The following is an 18,689-nucleotide window of genomic DNA, read 5'->3' as shown; positions in this document are numbered from 1 at the left end:
AATTCAATAGGTTTTGTAAAGAGTTTAAAAAATTTATAAATATGACCATATCAATGATAGTTCATGTCAGCACAATAGTGCTGACCACTAGGCTGGTTATACCCTCAAGGGAATGAAACTTCTCCAGCAGTGGCATCAACCCAGTGGTTGTAAATAAACTTATCATATATATCGGGATTAAATTTAGTTTTTACGCAGCGTCTGCGCATTTCGTCTACAAAAGACTCATCAGTGACGCTCGAATCCAAAAAAAGTTAAAAAGAAGAAATAAAATACGAATTTGATGAGCATTTCAGATGACATCGTGTTCACGGTAACGTCTGTTTAATTTTTTTCATACTTGGCCATGTCCAATCCAGTATTCTATTTGATCTACGTGAGTTCTATATTTTGCTACTGGGCGGATGTTCTCCTTTAGGACAAAATGTTGACCAGCAGATACATTGACCAAGTGCCTGTGGTTGCTACAGAAAAGGGAAAGATGTTAAAGGGACATTCAAACTGTTAAGTCGAAAACAAAGTCATGGCTAAAAAAGAAAACACAAACAAACAACGATTCACAAAACATAACAGAAAACAAAAGACTGTGCAAAAATAAACCCCACCAAAAACTTGTTGGTTCCACATGTGACACCCGTCGTGTTACTAATGTAAACACACGCCCAGTGATAAGTCTAATTCGGTTGGTAACATTCGATTTCTACTTCGTCCTTATTCATCTCTGTCTTTAAATTTAATTCATGTTATTAATCAATAGCCGAGGAATGATCACAAAGATTTCGTAAGGTATTATAGCTACTTGCAGGACATTACCTAGAGGTAACACAAAATATAGCATCGTGATAGATGAATTATGCACAAATTTCGCTTGAGCAATAACAAACTGTACCTTATCTGCTGCTGCATGACAGTCAGATGAATTCTTCCGCTGATGGAAACAGAAAATCAGAAACAACACAACACGTGATATGTCGAAGTGTATTTACACATTATTTCTAGATGTCATATACATGTATAATAAAGTGAAAACAAAAATACCAATGTGTAATCAGTAAAAGACAATCATCTTCATAAAATTGTAGATCATTATAAATATTTGCTACGACTCTGTATGAGGAATATTTGTTTTAATAAAAATTATATTTATTCGTGGTACTTTTTGCACGTTTTTCTTTTCATAATTCAACTTAATATGTAGTTACATGATTTATGTTAAAATTGAAATTATAGCATATACATTTTGGAAGTAAACTGATTGATTTCAATATTTGTAGAAAAATATTTTACAAAGATAGGTACAACAGTAAATTATAGTTTCTATATAGTTATATATGATCTTTAAGGGACGTTAGCTGTACGATTTGATCCAAACTCTCATGTTTCATTTAATATGACGCGTATATTCAAATTCCAAATAGTCAAAAAGACACAATCAACAATTTATTGACTCGAACATGTATTAATATAAAACTATTCTCGTTTAGTGTTTAATGTAGATTCGATGCATTCTATTTATAATCGAGATGATATCGGAGGAATGTCGACGGATAAATGACCATATAAACACCAATAAAAATTCGTGCAATCGTCTGCTTGAAATTTTTATATAGGGAACGGTTCAGTTTGTGTTTTCTGGCATAGATTCCAAAATATGTAAACCAACGTTTCACCTGTATATTAAGAATAATTTCTTGTGGGCTTTATCAGTCATTCAAATAGTTCTGGTGGTAAATGTCCCCTACGAAACTGCTTTTAAACACACAGCTGTTTGCAATTTTAAATGTTTCCTATAGACATTCAAGTTTGTTTACTTTATATACTAGGAAAATCTATTTTTTTTCTGAATTGGAGAACCATTTTTTATCGATAAAGATTAGACAGTACTTCACATATGAAGGTACAACTCGTGTTACGTAGTGGACATTTTGATGCGTTTCGTAGGTGACAAATCAGTTTCGTAGTGGACCAAAAGTTTCGTAGTTGACATCAACCCTATTCTATGTTAATAAAAACATAATAAAAATTACATGAAACTAACCCTTGGTATTTGCTTTGCACGAATATAATTGAAAAAAAAGTAAAAAAAGACTGCATGGAAGTGGTAGTGTCCCCTACGAAACGATTTTCTCCCATACTTGTTTCGTAGGTGACCGTTTCGTAGGGGACGTATTCACATGTTTTATTTTTTCCCCACAACCCCTTTATTGCAAAAGTAACAAGACTGATTGTATTCATCAAAGCATGTATTAAGCTGTACACTGATATTTTTTTCATAATTTTAAAACCAGATACTGATGGAGATTTGACCCGTTTCGTAGTGGACATTTACAAAAATACGGTATCACTCTGGTCCATTTGATGTGCTCGATTTGTTTTACCAACAATTTAATTGCCGTTATAAAAGCATCACTTCTTTTGTAAGACCCTAATGTTTATATCTCTTGCAAACAAAAATTACATTGATTTTATAAAACGGTGTATTAGCAAATTTTAATGACTTCGTTTCGTAGTGGACATTTTGTTAGGGACACACCTTCTGAAATTAAAAATCCTATGTTAAAAGCTGTTTATTATAATATGTTGGCTCTAAACATACTTTTGAATTATTAAAGAACTTATATTAAGTAAGAATAACATTTATTTCTACATTTTTTTACGATATTTTAGAGTATGAACGTTGAACAGGCGGTCTAGGGACATGCCATTTTGGTTGTTTTGGACCATTCAGGAATCAATAAATTAGCAATCCCTTTAAAAAATTAACTGTTTCTTTGCCTAAAAATGTTAAATCTAATTCAATGTACTGACTGCACAAAAAAATTAATTGCAAAGACCAAACACATTTTTTTTAAAGTGGCTAGGACAAGAAAATACGTTTTTATTGAAAAACGCCCATATAACAATGTAAGACATTTATTCAAACTATTAAAAGTTTAAAATACACAATTAACAGGACACGGGAATGAAAATACGTAGCTTCGTTTCGTGTGTATTTCAATCTAGACGCCATCTAATTAATTATCGAGTTGACCTCGAAAATCATCCTATGACCATATAAGCGATGTAAACATAAACATATATATAAGTAGATTATGCAGACTCGTGCTGATGGATTATTCTAGGTGTATTTAATTTCATATTATAGATGAAAAATAAATGTTTTTCATCGTTTTTACCAGTTTAAGAATGATATTTTGTGGTTCGAATCAGCCAATCAAATGATTTATCTTTGTTTCACTTTTAATGTTGACATTCTTTTCCTTTAAATAACTTTATGCATACAATTCACGTGTTATCCATCTCAAGTTAAGGAGTTAAATTTAAGTTCACATGAATACGGATTCAATGAGGTCGAATTGTTCAATTATTCACTTGCAAGTGAATAACTCATTATCAATTTTTCTTTAGCTTATTTTGACAAAATTGAATCATACTAGCTGCTAAAAGCGAATTATTATTTCACTATTTCCATTTCATTAATGATTGAGCAACAAAAATAATGTATTATATCTTTATATATATTTCGTAGCTAGCGCCCCTTTAAGTTGTCTATATCTTTTTTGCTTGTGTGTCAAGATTCAAAGATTCCTGCAATCGCCCAATTGTCCGTTCTTTAAATTTTCCAAATCCACAAAAAAAACATCCAGGACAGTTTTTTTGGCATCATTTTTTGCAGAAAATTGGGAAAAAATAATCAGGAAAAAAAATATTTTTTGTGAAAATGTATAAACATTGCTAGATAATTCATTTATTTTATGAAAACATTCAAGTATACAAATAAAAATGTACCCATCCGAAATAACAGTTAAGAAAAGAAAGAAAAAAAACAAAAAAAGGTGCTTCTCGAATAGTTTTGCTCTAAAAAATATTACATTATATACAATATACGATGCATTCAAATAAAGGAGTGGTTCATAGAAACACGATAAATTAACAACCAATTTTCGTAGTTTACTCAGATTTGATGTGTTAAATTAATTAAGTGTTAAATTAAAAGGGACTGCATCAATATGGAAATCAACAAATGTGGCAAATACACATAGTGCGTATACGGGCACTGTCATTCAGACATCCTTAAAATATGTCCGACAATTAAGATTGAAAAATACATTTTTATAATATTCGAATGTACTAGTATCCAGTTAATAACGGTTACTGTTGTTTACTGTATCATTTAGGTTTATCCTTTTAGAACTGATTTTACTTACAAAGTGAAACACTATAAAATTATAATTAGGCAAATTTTGAAACAGTGATGTTTCAACATTCGTGACTGTTGATGCACTTTAATATGTAATCCACAATAGGCAAACATGTGTATTGGCATATATGCACAAAGTGTAGATCTGTAGTCTGTATTAACCAGGATTCATATTTAACATTGATTCTATTACTTTTCTTCGTCCTTGCTCAGATATCTCAGTAAAGCGTCGTGTTCTGCTTTATGACCTGTTTCCTTCTTTATGGTATTGATGATAACTGATGATAAGGGTTCGTCAGATGAATCTACAAATATATGACATTTCAGAATTTCAGAAATATAGTTTGTTTTAACTTCTATGTCATTTGTTCCCTGGTGGAGAGTTGTCTCATTAGTAATCAAACCAAATCTTCTTATATTATATTTATATTCTTATAGACACTTTTTATATTTATCCCTCCGTTAGATAACAACAAAAGTCGGATAAAAGATACGTATACCCCGTTTTGTCTCACCTGGTACAGAAGACCAAAGTGAACTATTTTTATCACTTGGTGTTCATCGTCCGTAATCATTTGCAACAATCTCCTTTTGGGTCGATCGGAACCCAACAGTGCTGTCAACATCAGTGAATTGTTCAATTTAAAATGACATTTTTTTTACATGTATGTGAATAAGGCTATTATCTTGATTACAAATAAGTCAAATGGTCAAAATCATCATTCTATTTCGCCCAGTAATAATTCCCCCTTATATTACGATTTTCTCATAATTTCATGTTTTGCAGATACTTAAGTAGGTACACATGCAGAAACCTTGAATAGTAAACAAATAATCAGTAAAACAATGAAAAATGAAAATAACACTATACGTTTGTTGAGTCGTACGAATGAGCTAGAAACTCCGAAATAGCTAGTCAACTTTTTATAGTTCTTCTCCGATTTTTTTTCTTTTGATAATTAAAGTGTCACCAAATATGTATAATGTTTTTAATATTTGTAAAATGCAACAACTCACAACACAAGTGTATGGTAATTTAAATAATTAATTCCCCTGGTTTCATTTGCAATTAAAAACACAAGGGGGAAGCGTAGCGTCATTGTTGTAGCGCTAAGGGACATTGTTCACAACTTTGAGTGCAAAAAAATATTTGACGTTTTTGGCGTATTGAATTTTAAACCTGATGCTTTTTGTTATCTATTAATCATGCTTTTCTTTGTCTAATATGTTCTGCTTTTTATTTGTATTGTAGTCCCGTAATATTTTGTTTTCATTTCAATGTTATATTTAACTGTGCCATTAAAGTGCGAGGTTTGGCATGCCTTAAAACCAGGTTCAACCCACCACTTTTATTCCCCTTTAAAAGTGTCCTGTACCAAGTCAGGAAGATGGCCATTGTAATAATATTGTTCGATTCTGTGTGTGTGTTGCATTTTAACGTTGAGTCGTTTCTGTTTTCTCTTATTTTTGAGATAAGACGTGGCACGGTACTTGTCTATCCCATATTCATGTATTTGGTTTTGATGTTATATTTGTTATTCTCATGGTGTATTGTCTGTTGCTTGGTCCGTTTCTGTGTGCTGTTGCGTTTCGGTGTTGTGTCGTTGTTCTCCTCTTATATTTAATGCGTTTCCCTCGGTTTTGGTTTGTTGCCCCGATTTTGTTTTTTGTCCATGGATTTATGAGTTTTGAACAGCGGTATACTACTGTTGCCTTTATTTTTGAAGCTGGGTAAAAAAAAGTATTTCTTGTTCTTAAATGACGATATTGACCCATTTTTATGTTTTTTTGCAAACAAACTACGTAGATAGATAGTGCAACACAAGATAAAAGTAAAATAAGATAGCCAATAAGTCAACAAGGAATGGACAGTTGTACTTGAACTATGCTACTTTGAAACGCAGATCTTGCGTAGATACAAAATTTGAGTCCTGGTGTCTATGATGTGTTTATTTAGATATTTAAGCACAAATCTAAAACCCCTTAAAACCTAAAAATATATTTGAAGCAAAACAAAACTACACTAAAGCGTGAAGAAACTCGTGCTGTTGTATTATTCTAGATCTATTTAATTTCATATTATAGATGAAAAATAAATAATTATCACCGTTTTTACCTGTATAAGAATGAATTTTTCTGGATCGATTCAATCAATCAAATGATTTATCTTTGTTTCACTTTCAATGTTGACATTCTTTTCCTTTAAATAACTTTACACATACGATTCACGTGTTATCCATCTGAAGCTAAGGGGTTAAATTGAAGTTCACGTGAATACGGATTCAATGAGGTCGAATTATTCACTTGCAAGTGAATAATTCATAAACATTGTTTGTTTTTTTGTTATTTTGACAAAATTGAACCATACTGGCTGCTAAAAGCTAATTATTAATTCACTATTTGCATTTCATTATTGATTGAGCCAAAAAATAAGGTTTAAATTTTTTTTATACATCTAGTAGCTAGTGCCCCTTTTAAACTTACCATCATAAACAATGATTCCGCATTTTTCTTGATACTCCTCCCTTTTTGAAGCCGTGTTTAGAATACCCCTTAGTTGTTCTGTCAAGTCCTCCCTCTGATTCATCATCTGCTCATAACTAAGTCCAGCAATCATTGAGATATGCATATTGTACAATGTCTTAACAGGTGTCAGATATTCAGCCGCAAAGTAATAGTCTGTATCTCTTGTCTTGTAAAAACAAAACAAAATGGTTAAAATTTAAAAAACAATATTTTCATCCAATGTTTGCAAATGCAATATCTTTGCGTTTACCATACGATAATAAAAACATAAAAACTCAGCTTTATACCATGCGCGTAGCTACGTTTACGTCAAAACGCCCGGGCGTACACTTGAATTTTGAAAATAAAACAAATAAATAATCGACATAGAATAAGAAAAACTGGTCAGAAGAACATCAGCCTTGTGCTTCTTTTTTCAATGGATTGTAATTTTGAATAAAAAGGGACTAAATTTACTCATATAGATCATTTAATATATTTGTTCGAAACTTTTGTAAAAGTCTTAATCTACTATGAATTCTACGTACTTTTCTTATATTTAAAGCAATTCACTATCTGCTCAGATTCGATATGCTGTTTGTATTTTTTTCGAGCCTGTGATTTATGTCCCAAAAGCGAGACAAAGCGGCGTCAATATTTAGGTTCCGAATGTGGATAAAGTCTTTTGAATGACTCTCCGTGAAATTTTAAGAAAGTTGGACAGAAACTGTTTATGATCAAAAGAGTATTCAGAGCAATATAATAATGCAATTATGTCTTTAATTTTCCCGCATTTTAAGGACAAAATGTATTTCTTTCTGCAATCAATAAGTGGTTGCAGTTTGGGCTTTTTTTTTATGAAAATGCCAAAGAAGCTTTTTCTATGACTAATGTCTAAAGCTAAACTTTTGAAAGCAGTTGTTTTCGTTCATTTTTCTGTTCTTTTCTGATAGACAGATAGCCGGACTCTTCTTTACGCAATTAATTATTTTACATGCTCAATTTATAAACCTTTATAGATTGTCGTGAAATATTCCAGATCAAGAAAAAAATATCAAAAGAAAATTTTAGATTTTTTTAAAAATCTCTTTAGAGGAATGATAAATTGATTCACTTTTTGTGGGAAGAAATCCTAGGTGTTCTAAATTTTTTTTATATTGCACCTATTAGAAATTTTTTTGTCCGTGTTCATTAAAAGGTGCTTTTGTCGATTGTATGCTCACTCACGTCACCCTTTGAACTTATTTAAAAGTAATATTTGTTTGGACGTTTTCTCTAAAACCAATGACCATTAGGCTAGCTTCCAGTTTAACACGATGAATAAGTTAACATATTACAAAATTTAAGCAAAACAAATAGACTATTTAGATTCAAAAATATGTTGCTATCAATGATTTTTTACTGACAGGAATCATTACGGTATCTCATTCTCGATAGCTTTCGGGGGCTTCGTCCTTTTCGAACCAACTACCAGCAGGTGCTTTAACATTGAGCGGTTGGCTATCCTCATATCCCTCGCCAAGGTTCGGGCGTACACGTAAAAATGACCCAGCTACGCCACTGTATACGTCAAGATAATGATTTTGAAATATAACATATTTGTTAGTTATGAAGGAAACTATTAACCTACATGACCTATAGTCAATATTTCATGATTATTTTGACATTCAGGACAATTAAATATTTTAGTTCACCGTGAGTACATTTGCATCTAAGCAGACCATTTATACATTTAGAATCATATAGGTAAACTCCTTATACAGCTGTAAGGATAATTCTTTCTGGTTAAAACATTCATCTTTGCCTCAATCACTCTTTCGATAATTTTTGCTATTAATTTCAATATATATCAACAATGATCATTCCTAAATAATTTATATAGAGTCATTTCAATGATCAACCAACGCTTTTTGAAACCTAACCGTTAAAAGGAACAATTGGCAAAATCATAAAAAGTAAAAAAAAGAGCTTTTTTAACAATATATATTAATAATAACTTTATTAAGCACAAATTACATCCATAAGAAAACGTTAAATAAGGAAATGTGGTATGTTTGTCAATAAAACAACTATCCACCAGATTTCAAAAGAGGGACGAAAGATACCAGTCAAACTCATAAATCGAAAATAAACTGACAACGCCATGGCTAAAAATGAAAAAGACAAAAAGGAAAAACAATAGTACACATGACACAACATAGAAAACTAAGAATAAGCAACACGAACCCCACCAAAAACTAGGGGTGATCTCAGATGCTTCAAATGACGTCGATAAAAGCATTATATTTTTGTGCATCATATTAGTTGGCTGTCTTTAAAATTGTATGTTTATTAAACTTACACAAATATGCCACAGATTACATGGGAATATCCTCTTTGCTCCATGCAGATGTTTCTCTACCTTTTCGACTTTCCATGGACCTTTTATTTCTGCATCAACCTCGCTCAAACTCGGTCTAAACTTGCAACTCTTTGGTATGATCTCCCACATCTGTTGTGAGACGACTACATTGCGCCTACTTTTTTCTCTATATTTACGTATTGGATCTTTCGACATGCATTGCATTACACGTTCTCTAAAATCTACAAAAAATACTTAGTTTTATATGCGACATCATTTTAAAAGTATGTGTGAAAAGACAGATATTAATGCTCACATTTCTTTTTAAAACTGAATCCTTTAATAATTTTGTTTAGAATATGAGACGTTATTTTTTTTTTACATATGTAGAACATTGTATTAGAAATTTCGTTGGTATACATTCATTCATGTAAAATAAGTAGACAACTAAAACGGTTTGGTAATCTTACCTGGTAGAACGTGTTTTAAATAATTCACAAAGAAACCCCACGCTAATCCATATGCAACATTTCCGACTGGAATTTGGGATTTCATTGACACATCTTTCCCTTCAGAAAAGAAATAAATAATGTTATACTAGTAAATGATTAATTAATATGTAATGCTGAAAAGATCAATTAACCAAAACAATTGCACATAGATACTAGTAATTGTTTTCAAGTCTTATATATGGGACATTTGTATCCAAAACCATGCAGAAATTATTTGAAATCATAGAAGCTGAATGCAGTGACCTATATATTAGAGGCAAAATTATTCAATTAAAACATTGAGTGTATTCACCCTATCTTAAATTGTCAGTCACTGCATTCCGAGACTTCTGCTACAATTCCCTTACAGAAACACTAAAATGAAGTTTAGATCATGTGATTTGAGTTATGTTTTTTAATGAAATGTTGGGAATCTTAATACACCTTCTTAGGCATGTAGACACTTTGGTTTCAATAACAAATATCACTGAACTGTTGATAAAAGAAATGCACACGAAATGCACACGAAAAGCATAAAAATCAGTTTATTCGAGCGAAGGGTGTAAAAGAGTTTCTTGGACATTTTTCACTAAAAACCCATTAAAGATTAAGAGAGATGAACATTGAGGAAAATGAATTTTGATGTTTGGAAACTTTCATTGACAAAAATAATTACTTTTGATACAATGTAAACATTTATGAATATTTTGTTTACAGCAGATTCCATTGAGTGTGAAGCCAAAGGAAATATATTTGGTTAGCTTGCTTGTTAGCTGAACCGTGAAGTCATTGTTAGGTTAGGTAAATTACCCTACTTTAAGAATAGACTAGTCCGACAGAAAACCAATCGATCTGTCTGTTGGACTATGCTACTTTGAAAGGAGAGTAGTATACCTTACCTTATAAAGACTTCACGGTTCAGCTAACAAGCAAGCTAACCAAATATATTACCTTTGGCTACACACTCATTGGAATCCGCTGTAAAAATAAATGAACTTTATCTTATAGTAAAAGAAAAGAAAATAAAAAAATGGGGTCACCGTTCATTTGCGCTCACAATCTGCCTTAGAAAGAAGCATACATTTTTGTAAAGGTGCTATTTTCTTTTGAACTTATAGGAGAAATAAAGGTAATATCGAAATAAAAAAGAAATTTATTACAGAAATTGCTCAAATTTTACAATAATTTAGTTTAAGAACAGCTTATTTGGAAATTATAATAAAACATATAGGTCACCGATGAGTTAAAAAAGATATTTCAATTCTAATGCCAAAAAATGACATTTTTCCACCAAAGGGAGATAATTTGGAACTTTTTCAATGATATATCTATAATACTAAAATTACGAGGTCCAATTTGTCAGCCGTCATCGGGTAAAAACGACAAATCAAAGAATTCAACTCTATATAGAACTAATATAGGACAATGGTGTAGATTAAAAATTACACCACTCCAGACCCTTTTGTTTTCCACATAATTAATATTGCCAATAATTAACAAGTTCCGGGTCGAATCCGATACCGATACCAATAGTATATTAACCTGTTAGCTATTACCTTATCTGTACGTTCCGCATTTGACAGGCGCACCACCAAACGGTGTATTTAGGAGTTTGTTATATACACGGGTCATAATCAAAGGGCTGACACTACTATAACATTCAATCATTGTCAAAGTGTTCCCTATTGTAGTTTTATTCAGCAATCAGCAAGACTTTCTAAGATAACTAAAATAGGACAATGCTGTGGATTAAAAAATACTCCATTCCTGGATAGCCAAGACCTTTTGTTTTCCAAATAATTAACATTACCAATAATTGATAAGTTCCAGGTCGATTGGTTCAAACAGAAAGATTTGAAAGCAGAGAAAACTGTGTATCTTATAATCGACATGACTTTATCAGATGACAATACCAATTACTAAAATAAGGCTTAGGCATAGTTATATACTTTAATTCAGTCACGGACCCGCGATATCACGGGTGTTTACTTGTACATTTTAAAAGTCATCTGGGGCCAACACGAATTGAATCTTTTGAATGATTTTTGTACCATATGATAAAGTAACAACTACTAAGGTAATAAATAAAATTTGTAACGTAAAACACATGTTTATTTTTTTCTGAAATTTTTAAACCCTCGAGCCTCCTTAATGCAAGTCTTCCGTTTTTAGGCACGATCAGTTTGGTGCGAATTTCTTATTGTTTGCTGGCTTGAAATTTCTTATTGATCGCTGACTTATTGTTCGATAGCCTGAATCTGGTATTATGTATCGTAACGAAATCAGAGTTTTAAAACGACAGACAGATGGTCAGACAACGGTATACCATAATCCGTTCCGTCTAGAGTAGTATAAAAAAGATAAAGCGGAAATATTGAGCTATTATTTTTTTTAAGGTTGTCTGATATTTAGTTAAGAGTTATAAAGTGCTACTTTTCAACGAAACTGTTAGTCTGACCGATGTAAAGTAATCGCAGGAAATCTAAAAAAAAGATTTTTTCAATTAATACAGTGACCGCTTCCCTCTCCATGCTTTTTTTTTTGTTGAGGCATAAATTATCCTTTTTTCATTACCCTCGTCACCTGGTTCCCTTCCGACTCTCCATTCCCTCAAACCTATCTCCCACTCATTACCATGCTTCGATTCCAGAATCGTGTCCACCAAGTGGCATATCTAGATCTTGAGAAGGGAGGTTTAGTGGTTGGAATCCCCCCTTTTTAGACGATCAATGCAATTGGATGAAACATATGATTGGAATCCCTCCCTCTTTCTCCTGCCCCTGCACCCCTTCGTATTTTTATCATACATTGCACTGTGATATATCTTATCTTATCTGTATGTATCATAAGAAATACTGCGATTTTTTTAAAGCAAAATGCCAAATACAAAAAATGAATGAAATAGATACAACATCGAGGGTATACAACAGAATCTAAGTGAATCCTTCAGATGCCAAATAAAAAATAATGAATGAAATATAAGGAAATCTTGATTATTAATTAAAGACATTTTCATATTTATTAATAACCACTTATACAGCTAACAGTTATGCAGACTGATCTGACGTGTAATACCTTCGATCGGGCAGATTGTCTCAAAATATACAGACTGGGGTAATCAATGGTGAAGTGGTATTCAGAAAAATGCAAATATCTTAATTATAATAAATTAAATAAAATTATAACTAACATAATTTAAGAGTGCATATCTTTCTAACAAAAAAAATAAACGTTGGGTGGAGTTTGTTGTTGTTTTCTACACGCTACAAAAGTAGAAACAAATACATCGCTAATGACCCTGTTTGAACTTTTAATAATGCATGCACATGTTGTTGGTAAACAGACTTTTTACAAACGTAGAAACAAATATATCTTTTAATCAAGGTGAAGTTAGCAACAAATGTAGGATTTGTTCTAACAAACGATGTAATGTGTGCAAATCAAGTCGTCGGCATACAGTTCTGGATACGTAATGATTAAATATATATCTTTATGGAGAGCTTAGTCGATTCTCAAATGGAGGCGGTGTTTCGAATCGTCTTCTTCAGGTAACGGAAAGTTTTTGAAAATCTGACCTACTTGGTTAAATAAAAATTTCTTTTGTTACTATTGATTTTAAAAATACACGACTCAAAATACTGCCTTGGTAGATTTTGGAAAATATTATATGCATGTATTTACACCCAGAAGCATGTTAATTTGTAGATTAATTTATGGTGTTTATATTTGTTCTGTAGTTTCATTCTTGGGAGGATTGGTAGTCTGAGATAAAGATCAAACATAAACAAAAAAAACTTTTGAGAAAAAAAAAAGAAAACATCATATAAAATGTATGGTTTATACAATTAATTTAGTCAGAAGTATTTTCTTTATCTTTAAACAATACAAAAACGTTTTATATAGATGTGTAACTTGTTTTAACTATCTACTGTAACACTAAGGACTGTGTTGATGTTACTGGAAACAAACTGTACAAAGTGCACAGTACATTTATTATAGGTGTGTGCCTTTACTTTTGTTATTGTTTTTTTATTCCAAACAAGTTTTGGTGTTTGCACAAAAAAAAAAGAAACAAAAAAGCACAAGAACAAATCAATGTATCTAAATTAAATGAGGTTATATCTTACATTTAGATATGTCATACTTGTTTAATACTTCATAAATATTTGCCATTGTTCCCTACATATTTGTACAGCTTTACATGTTTATATTAATGGAAAGTTGCAGTTAAATGCCTATCAACCCATTTTAGGTGCCAAACCTTTCCTTTCAAATTAAAATTTAGAAAACCAAATGGTAAATCATCACACTTGAAATTGTTGAAATACAGACATCAAATGCTTGAACTGTTTTATCATATATCTCTTTTTGTAGGTAGCAGATATTACGTACAAGCCGTATTCATTGATAAATACCTCTCACAGCATCAACAATCATATCCAAGTAGTCTTCGTCACGGTCTATACATATATGCCTAGCCCATCTGATGAATGATGGAATAGCTGTGGGTGTGATACCATTCAATACTGGAATTACATTCAATGAGTTCGTCTCTATGCCAATGCTTAAAATCTCTGCCAAAAACATGCTGATCATATCTTTTTGTGATGACTCCGTGATAAACAAAATGACCCATCTTGCATCTCGTACACGTCTTTCGATTTCAGACAAAGAATCACCATCCCTCTCGCCTGATGATGCAGGTCGGGCCTGGGAATACCGGATTTTGTTTTTGTCAAGGTGGTCTTTCACTTTAAAAACTAACTTTGTGTCTTTGATGTGATATAATAAACACACTTCGTCTCTGTAATGTTCTGTTTCTTCTGGTTTTTTTACTCCTTCCTGTTTAGAAAAAAATAGTAAAGCTTGGATCAACAGAAATGTTTTTGTTTTCTTTTTTCCTCATTGCACGGACTTTTTTCAAAAGAACATATATTTTAAAAGGTGTTGTTTAATTCTCTATTACAGTTACCTCCAATCACTGCCCTAAAGTTCATTGACAAGAAATATAATAAGGATAACAATTATTTGACAAAACTCCGGAGAAAATTCAGAACAGAACTTCCCTTATCAAATGACAAAACTCCGGAGAAAATTCAGAACAGAACTTCCCTTATCAAATGGCAAAACTCCGGAGAAAATTCAGAACAGAACTTCCCTTATCAAATGGCAAAACTCCGGAGAAAATTCAGAACAGAACTTCCCTTATCAAATGGCAAAACTCCGGAGAAAATTCAGAACAGAACTTCCCTTATCAAATGACAAAACTCCGGAGAAAATTCAGAACAGAACTTCCCTTATCAAATGGCAAAACTCCGGAGAAAATTCAGAACAGAACTTCCCTTATCAAATGACAAAACTCCGGAGAAAATTCAGAACAGAACTTCCCTTATCAAATGGCAAAACCAAGAGTTCAAACACATCAAACGAATGGAAAACAACTGTCATATTCATGACTTAGTACAGGCATTTGTCTTATGTAGCAAATAGTGGAATAACCCTAGTTTTATAACTAGCTAAACTTCTCACTAGTATGAAATTCGCAATTGACAACAATGTATGATCAAAACAAACAGATATACAACGTAAAAATGTCAAATATTGGGGTACAAGAGTCAGCATTGTATTTTAATCTTAATCACTATAAAAACAAACAACTAAGTCAACAAACAAAAACATAATGGTATGAAGGCACTTTATCAGCAAAGCAAATAAGCAAAAATGAAAGACAATGACAAAAAAAACATTGCACGACAACACAATGGCGGGATGCATTAATACTGAGAGAAGACATTATAATTATTAAGTTGAAAAACTTGTTTATAATTTATTTTTCCTTTTGACAATAAAATACGTTTAAACTATAAATACGCTAAAGGGTCGAACCAAAACAATGGACAGTAAAGATTAAAAATATCCAAAGACACATAAAAAGAAAAGTATAACACATAACAACGTAAGTACCCAGAATCAGTACGTCAAAGGCATCATGTACTATTCTTAAATTGATTAGGAATATCTATCAACAAGGCCTTAGAGTCTTCCGATGAACTTTTATTAGACCAAGGACGCGTCGTTTTTCAACCCTGGTTCCTCATCTTTCTGCTTAAAAACATGCTGATCATATCTCTATGTGATATATTTCTTTTTATATTCTGCACATGTATTTTTGCAGGAAAATATTAAGGCATATTAATATATTTAACAAATTGAAAATAAACTAGATGTTGCCCTCGTTATCGTGTCATCTTATTAATCAAAGTATCGACAAACCTTTAGGAAACACATATCTGACAGAAACTAAATGTGCACACACGTTACATGTACAACTAGTAAATGTAAATATGGAGTCATTTTTTTAAGTAGCTCCTGATTTGAGAAAGTGTGATGTACATATTTGTAGGAAGGTTGGACGAACGAAAAAATTATATATATATCTGTATAACATACCGCTGCCTTTTCGAGTTGATTTCTAATAACGTCATGAACGCCCTTTCTGAGTTGGTATGAAATAGTAGCAGATTCTCCTTTTTCTTCGTCTGAAATTGAAACAAAACTCTACATGCCGAGAAATGCCTCCGTTGAAAGTTTGCAAACACCCCATAGAGAAAACTGCTCGGATGAACAATGTTTACCAAGTGGTACATGACAGTGTATTAAGCAACACGTACATCAATTTGTTGAATGAATTCAAATCTTTTATCTACTAATAGAGATGTCCAATAAAATGACATACGTACCTAACTCGACGTACGCACGTAACGGGACCGGTTATTGCTAACAAATTAATTTTGTTAAATGATTCACTCAAGTTTTAACTAAGCATTCCTAAACTATGAAACCTATTCATAAAATTTTATCAATATCGAGTATTTCTTAGATGTTATAAAACGAAAGAAATCATGATTTTTATATATCACGTGATTATTGAGATTCCCGCCTAAACTTAACTGTCATAAGACCACGTTTATATGAGCGTTTTTCAATAAAAACGTATTTTCTTGTCCTAGCCACTTTAAAAAAAATGTGTTTGATCTTTGCAAGTAATTTTTTGTGCAGTCAGTACATTGAATTAGATTTAACATTTTTAAGCAAAGAAACAGTTTATTTTTTAGAGGGATTGATAAGATATTGACTCCTGAATGGTCCAAAACAACCAAAATGGCATGTCCCTAGACCACCTGTCCAACATTCATACTCTAAAATATCGTAAAAAAGTGAAGAAATTAATGGTTTTTTTTACTTTACATAAGTTCTTTAATAATTCAAAAGTATGTTCAGAGCCAACATATTCTAATAAACAGCTTTCAATATAGGTTTTTTTAATTTCAGAAGGTGTGTCCCTCACAAATTGTCCACTACGAAACGAAGTCATTAAAATTTGCCAATTAACAGTTTTATAAAATCAATGTAATTTTTGTTTGCAAGAGATATAAACATTAGGGTCTTACAAAAGAAGTGATGCTTTTATAACGGCAATTAAATCGTTGGTAAGAAAAATTGAGCACATCAAATGGACCAGAGTGATACCGTATTTTTGATAATGTCCCCTACGAAACGGGTCAAATCTCCTTCAGTATCTGGTTTTAAAATTATGAAAAAAATATCAGTGTACAGCTTGATAAATGCTTTGATGAATACAATCAGTCTTGTTACTATTACAATATAGGGATTGTGGGGGGGAAAATAAAGCATGCGAATACGTCCCTTACGAAACGGTCCCCTACGAAACAAGTATGGGAGAAAAACGTTTCGTAGTGGACACTACCACTACCATGGAGTCTTTTTTTAATCTTTTTTCAATTATATTCGTGCAAAACAAATAACAAGGGTTAGTGTCATGTAATTTTTATTATGTTTTTATTAACTTATAATAGGGTTGATGTCAACTACGAAACTTTTTGTCCACTACGAAACGGTTTTGTCCACTACGAAACGCTTCAAAATGTCCACTACGTAACATGAGTTGAACCTTCATATGTGAAGTATTGTCTAATCTTTATCGATAAAAATGATTTTCTAATTCAGAAAAAAAATGATATTTTTCTAGTATTTAAAGTAAACAAACTGGAATGTCTATAGGAGACATTTAAAATTGCAAAACATATGTGTGTTTAGAAGAAGTTTCGTAGGGGACAAAAGTCCCCTACGAAACAGTACACAAATTATGAAAATAATATCATTTTAAAGAATATTTAAGATTGCACTTTTTGTTTACAAACAGGTCTATTATAGAGGTATTCAAAATAACTCTTGAAATTAAATTTTAGACAAATTGATTTTCCATTTTTTTTAGGTCTGAAATGTACGCTTTTATTGAAAAACGCCCATATACGTATCTTTACCTATCATAGGATTCATTTGAGTTGTCTTTCATGGTTTTGACAATGACTTTCTTTTACCAAAACATTTCAAAATTTGATGACCCTTTTATTATTTGATATTTGTATGGCTTTTGTTTGTCGTTATCAGATTGGTGTCCCTTCTTCTTTTCGTTTAATGTTTTATAATATATAATTTCCGTGGGTATTTATTATGAGATAGATTTTTTTTTAGAAATTTCAAAAAAGATAACTCAAAGTGTTAATCAGAATGTGTCTCTGTTAAAGTTGATAACTGGGATTGCATCATACTTTATTAAGCATCATTTAAAACGTTCTCTTCTCCTGCCGGTTATCTCCTTATTTTACAATCTCCAATTTTTTTGAAGGGAAAACGTACGTCAACGGGATGTGTATATTTAAAAGAAAAATAATACAGGTCTTGTACTTCTTTAAATTTTAATAGCTGACATACACTTTTCTTTCAAATGAAAGGCGACGAACATTATAAAAAAAGAATATTGTAACTGATAATAATGTTTGTAAATAAATGTTTACATCTATTCGTTATACAGATTGTAGTTTGGAAGGTGTACTTGATTAGCAACTGATGACTAATAATCTGCATATAAACATTGACCACTGTGGATAGTAAAGTATTAAATTATTGTTCATAGTAATTGGCTAAAAATATCCTGTCCTCTAGTATCTCTGATTAAAAGTGGATGAGAACGCTAATTTACATACTAGTTACATTTTTGAGACAACTAGAATGTCACTTTAGTCTTTACGGGAATTTTCTTTTACTCTTACTTATCCAATTAGAAGAA

At 31.7% G+C, this 18,689-nt stretch overlaps 1 protein-coding gene across 2 annotated transcripts in view; it reads right to left on the bottom strand.

Moving 5' to 3' along the window:
* Positions 1-3,732: 3,732 nt before the first annotated feature.
* The window catches only part of LOC139514597 (uncharacterized), a 31,794-nt gene continuing 16,837 nt past the window's right edge, over positions 3,733-18,689 (bottom strand). For both annotated transcript variants that reach the window (XM_071304007.1, XM_071304005.1), the window contains exons 6-11: positions 15,989-16,077; positions 13,954-14,380; positions 9,518-9,616; positions 9,048-9,289; positions 6,686-6,893; positions 3,733-4,506 (exon numbers count right to left, since the gene is read on the bottom strand). In XM_071304007.1, coding sequence (XP_071160108.1) covers positions 4,391-4,506; positions 6,686-6,893; positions 9,048-9,289; positions 9,518-9,616; positions 13,954-14,380; positions 15,989-16,077 — 1,181 coding nt within the window. In that variant the 3' untranslated portion in view covers positions 3,733-4,390. The remainder of the gene's footprint in view (positions 4,507-6,685; positions 6,894-9,047; positions 9,290-9,517; positions 9,617-13,953; positions 14,381-15,988; positions 16,078-18,689) is intronic.

This window comes from Mytilus edulis, chromosome 3, assembly GCF_963676685.1.
Source record: "Mytilus edulis chromosome 3, xbMytEdul2.2, whole genome shotgun sequence".
NCBI lineage: Eukaryota > Metazoa > Mollusca > Bivalvia > Mytilida > Mytilidae > Mytilus > Mytilus edulis.
The sequence above is the reverse complement of the archived record's forward strand: the minus strand, read 5'-3'. Positions and strand labels throughout refer to the sequence as shown.